We start from the raw sequence: 5,156 nt of genomic DNA on the forward strand, positions 1-5,156 counted from the left end.
GATAATATGTCGTTTGATTTTCTTGTAAGAATGACTTGAATTTCTGATGCTATATCTGAACGATTTGAAATGATAATTCGGTCGAAAACCTGAAATTATAATTAAAGAGCAGCTAAATCTAAAACAATTCGATGATGATATTTGTCGATCACAAAAACTTATAATACAAAACTTATAATAGAAATATTTGATATTAGAAATATTGTAACATATTGATAAAAAAAATTTAAAAATAAAATATTCTAATAAAAATTTCCAAAATAACCGATACTGTTAAATTTTGCAAGTCGTCTCTCTTTGTTTGTTTTTAGGGGAATGAAAAACAGTAATAAATGTGAAAAACCCTAACTGCCATGCTCTCTTCATTTCAATCAGGAAAAAGGCAATAATATTACATGATACTTAATTCACGAAGCACACGCACAAGAGGAGGTGTTCTATTCAAATTCAAGCAGCTTCCGGTATAGATAAAATGGCGGGTTTTTTTTATTTGCACGTGGGCTGCGATGATTAATACTCCCTTCAATTGCACTTGTAGTTACAGAATTCTATGCGCATTTGTCTGTGATTTGGAATTGAATGGATTAGCAATTATATAAATGATGGGCTGTAATGGATGTGTGTTGAGGTGGACAGATATCGAGGCGTGGATTCAAGACTATGACAGGATTCAGTCTATGGCAGTGAAACTCATCTACGCTCAGATTGGGTGCGCATTGATTGGATCGCTTGGAGCGTTCTTCAACGCCGTGCTGCTTGTGAATTTGGGGGTTTCGTTGTTCGCGCTTTTTGCCATTGAGAGCAGCAGCCAGAGCCTCGCTAGGACGTACGCTGTCCTCCTTTTCTGCTCCATATTTCTTGATGTTTTTTGGTTCATTCTCTTCTCTCGCGATATCTGGTACTTCCACCCATACATTTTTTTTTCATTCTTTCTTTTATTTACTTGTTTTTCTTTTTAGTTATCTTGCTTTCACATTCTGTTGTGGAACGAGTCTTGGAATACTTGCACTATGTTGCTTCATAATCATCGTGCTTACATATTGGCTCGTGTTCTTCCACCATTATGACCGCATAAAGATTAACGTCTAAGCTTTGAACCATGATGCCATAATGTCCGCTGATGTGAGTTGGTTCAGTACGTGAGCTGATGAGCATGATCATTGGTGTATTTTAGCGTGCTTTTTAGCATTGGTCTTGTTAAACGTGTGATGGTTATTTTTCAGAATTATAGTTTAAGATCCAGGCCCGTGACTAAGAACAAAATGCTAGGATTATAGGTTATGCAGATACGAGTGTACAATGTCCATCAGATTGTCTTCTACTTTATCAAGGTTAACTGCGAAAGGTTTTGGGTATCGGTGCTGCAAATGGATTTTTACTTGTAATATCAGATACTAATTTCAGTTTCCCGTGTTTGTGGAGCTATAGGAATTTTATAAATTAGAGTTGTTTTCTTGTTCTTTTATCTAGGACGCTATTCATATTACTGGGTTGTGAGTTCAAAAGTTGATTCTTCATATTAACCGGGAGCTTATTCTGAAATTTTTTTATTGATAATTGTATTCTATTTTCCCCCCGTATTTAGCATTTTGATTCTTCAGAGAAAGTTTCAGAAAGCTATTTCGCTTCCATTCGTGTGACTTTAGGATCCATTCATGGTTCCATATCAACTTTATTATATTTGCATAATCTAGTTATGCAGTGGTACCCTGTGATTATCGTTCACAAACTTGTGGGTGCCAAAATGTTGCTACATATGTTTGAAAGATTTTTTGATTCCTGACCGAGTATCCCCATAACTATTGCCATAGCTTGTCATTGATGTATATATCACAGCAGTCATGTCATAACATGATATGTTTAGAGGTGCTACTCATTCCGTGAAAGTGGTGGGCAGTGCCTTACAACCAATACCTGTATTGCATACACTGGATGCCTTTGTTTTCTAATAGAGCCAGCCTATTAACCTACTCTGTCAATTATCTTATCCATTTGAGCTTTATTAGATTTATATATGTTGGTGCAGGCGCATGCCATCTGAGACATTTGGAACCTTTGTTACCTTTTCTGCGAAGCTCACCCTTACAATGCAAATCATTGGCTTTTCTGTAAGGTTATCATCTTCGTTGTTATGGCTACAGATGTACAGACTTGGTGTTTCCTACATAGACAACTCAAATTTACGAGATACAGACTTTGATTTGAGAAATAATTTTCTCAGTCCTCCAACTCCTTCAGTTGTTAGACGTCCTTCTGGTTCTGATGATGCTGTTGGGGGCTCGATATATGATCCTGCATATTACTCGTCTCTTTTTGAGGACGGAAAAGATGAGAGTTACTTATGTGGGGTATGGTCTTGTCACTCTGTTTAATCTTGTTTAAACACACAATAGCCCAAGAACACACAAGTGAATGTTAGGAAGTTAAACACTATCTGAACTTTTTGTTTCTAAATCTTGCTGGTCTTGAAAATGTGGATCATGTTTGTGGACTCCCACTGTAGAGTGTTAATTCTATCGATTTGTTTTCTATAGAAGAAGAGAGATATTGAAGCGATAATTTTTATCATCCAAGATGGATGGGCTCAAAATAAGAGCACATTGTACTTGAAGTGATGTGCCACAGCCTACTGTACGGTGGAAATATTCCCCAGTTATTACAACTAGATGCAATTGATGCAATGAAAATTAAATAGGTGAGATGAATTGTATGTCTAATACGTAGCTCCCCTATTTAGACCTAGATTAAATTGGTTTTTTTTTTTAGGAATGCTGGTCAATACTAGCCCTATTAAGCTCTATCATATCTAATTATTGCATTAGACTCCAAGTCTTGGATTTGTGGTAACCTTTGTTCCATTATGGATAATGAGCTAGAAGAAACTCTCTTGTGGTTAAATTTCAAACAGTGTACGTACTCTAACCACGGTGTAAGATGGTTGAGAACATAAAGAAGAATCTGATGTGGATTAGTTCACAATAGAAAAAGGGGGGAGGATCTGAAAACAACAAGATGATATGCTGGGGAATGTTAGCTGGAGAGCAGGTGTGTCTGGGGGGTGATAGAGGCGTTGTGTGAGTTATTCTTAGTTGTTGGCAGTGTTTTTATTTGTTGTTGTATGATGCTCCATCTGTTGACATCTCTTTCTGTCTCTGTTTGTGTGTTTTGTTTCCATCTTCCACAAAATATTCCTCTAATTTCACAACGATCATGCGAATAAAAGATTATGTTCAAAGTTCTAATTAACTATCAGTCTGCTAATGACAGTTGAAGTGGATAAACAACTATTATTTTCAGTATGAACTCATGTTGGTACGACAGCTTTGACTTTCATGTCTTTTTCTTTCATATGGGTATGAGCTTCAATTGCAATTTCAGTCATGCACTGATATTAGATTAAAAGATTTTAACTTCTTATTAGACACTACATAATCTAGTGTGCATTTTTAAAATGGACTAAAATGCTGTATTACATAGATGCTTTAGATGGAGCCTAGTATGTCATAGTACTGGTGAACTTTTTAGGGTTCAGATATGATAAGTGAGGCATTCAAAAATGAGGATGGAGATAGATGTGCGAACTATTATATTTAAATTGAAAAACTCCTACAATTGCACTACTATTGGCATCAAAACAACTCCACTGATGACTGAACATTGTAGGTAGATTCACATACATGAATCTTCTTTCTAGTACTTTGTCCTTTAGGGCCCATCGTTGTAGATCAGCCACATTCTTTTACAACCATTATTTTCAACATGAGCTTAGTTTGTCATCTTCGTCTTAGTTTATCGTACCAACTAATATTCCTATTGCACAAATCTAAAGGCAAACGTTCTGAGGTGACCTGATCCCTCGTCCTTGTGTTTTTCCACGTCTGGCACCAGAAGAGTGTGCATCTGTTTGTGTGATTAAACTCATTCGAATTACGCCAGCAATTAAACATGTGAAACAATTCCGTTGAATCATCCTCTTCATGTGAACTTGATGGTTGGATGACCTTCATAGTGTTTCCGCTGTTAAAAACAGCGTATAATTTTGATGCTTGAGTTGATGACCTGATTGTTTCGCATAGTGGAGATGCAGTGATGCACTACTAATGCTTGTATGGTGGACTCTTTCTGATTGCAGGGAGGTCAATGTCATGGCATTTCTGTGGTTGAGTCTGCGTCATCTGCTTAAACTTCTCAGATGAATCCATTCAAGGGCATTCCTTTTCATGTAAAAGATGTATGTTTCTTTGATTGATAGCCCAAACAAATGGAACACCGTGTCTAAATTCTCTCATCACATTTTACCTGAGAAAAACACATGGATGATATAAAAGAAAGGGAATAAAAGACAACTTGATGATCTTGATTATTCTTAGTAAATTTTTTCATTAGCCATGTTCTTAAAAGAGAAGACCGTTGATTCTGAGTCATGAATGTTATTCGAAGTATTTAATTATCTTGGTCCTATCATTTTGCAAGAAGATGATTTTAAGTTTTTGGTCAAAAGCTCATTACTTATTAATGATTATACTACAATACATCTGATCAATGGAATGTTGGTTTCAGGTTGAGTATGTCATGAGAAAGTTCCATATGGTTTGATGATTTGAATTATTGTCCACTTCTTCTGGCGATGCTCTTTTGTTTGGAATTGGAGGAATTATATTTCGTTTTTTTTTAAACATGGTTCATATAGGTGGCAAGATATTGTACAGCGATAATTGACATTGTATTCTTTTTCTGAGGCTAAACATGCGAAAAAGATCCAGAGATCCTATCTTGTATACTGTTTTGATCTTATGTTTTGAAGGAAAGTTAAACGTATGAAATCTCTTTCTTTGGATGGTTCTCTCGAGCTCCTATCTACCTACAAGTTTACTTAAAAAAAGTACATGTTGGTTAACTTTTTTTCTTTTGTTTAGAGGAAGAACATATTGGTTATTACGAGCTACAGGGTTTTTTATAAATAAAAAATTAAATATTAGAAATTTATAAAATATAACAAAAGTTTACAATAAGTGGGGTCCGAAACCTTCCTCCTTGCATATTGGAGAAGGCGGGACCTAGGCATGTTTATCGGTTCCATCGAACCGGTTTCGGATTGGTTCTTACCGGTTCTGGGTCTGCTGAGTTCGGAACCGATTAGGAACGATTCCGAACCG

At 36.1% G+C, this 5,156-nt stretch overlaps 1 protein-coding gene across 4 annotated transcripts; it reads left to right on the plus strand.

Moving 5' to 3' along the window:
* Positions 1–294: 294 nt before the first annotated feature.
* Positions 295–4,843, plus strand: LOC142531476 (uncharacterized). Of its 4 annotated transcripts, none has more exons than XM_075637607.1 (5): positions 295–898; positions 2,027–2,113; positions 2,222–2,348; positions 4,133–4,231; positions 4,561–4,843. In XM_075637607.1, exons 1-4 carry the CDS (start codon positions 600–602, stop codon positions 4,181–4,183), a joined length of 564 nt encoding a protein of 187 aa, XP_075493722.1. In that variant the 5' UTR covers positions 295–599; the 3' UTR covers positions 4,184–4,231; positions 4,561–4,843. The 4 variants fall into 4 exon arrangements, with proteins under 4 accessions (XP_075493722.1, XP_075493723.1, XP_075493720.1 ...); XM_075637608.1 differs by having other exon boundaries at positions 295–826; XM_075637605.1 differs by having other exon boundaries at positions 2,027–2,348.
* The last annotated feature ends 313 nt before the right edge of the window (positions 4,844–5,156 follow it).

The sequence above is a fragment of the Primulina tabacum genome, chromosome 17, assembly GCF_025594145.1.
Source record: "Primulina tabacum isolate GXHZ01 chromosome 17, ASM2559414v2, whole genome shotgun sequence".
Classification (NCBI taxonomy): domain Eukaryota; kingdom Viridiplantae; phylum Streptophyta; class Magnoliopsida; order Lamiales; family Gesneriaceae; genus Primulina; species Primulina tabacum.

Coding starts and splice junctions, on each gene's coding strand:
- LOC142531476 (XM_075637605.1), top strand. CDS start 600: ATGATGGGCTGTAATGGATGTGTGTTGAGGTGGACAGATATCGAGGCG. Junction 899..2,026: donor CTCTTCTCTCGCGATATCTG/GTACTTCCACCC, acceptor ATGTTGGTGCAG/GCGCATGCCATCTGAGACAT. Junction 2,349..4,132: donor ATGAGAGTTACTTATGTGGG/GTATGGTCTTGT, acceptor TTCTGATTGCAG/GGAGGTCAATGTCATGGCAT.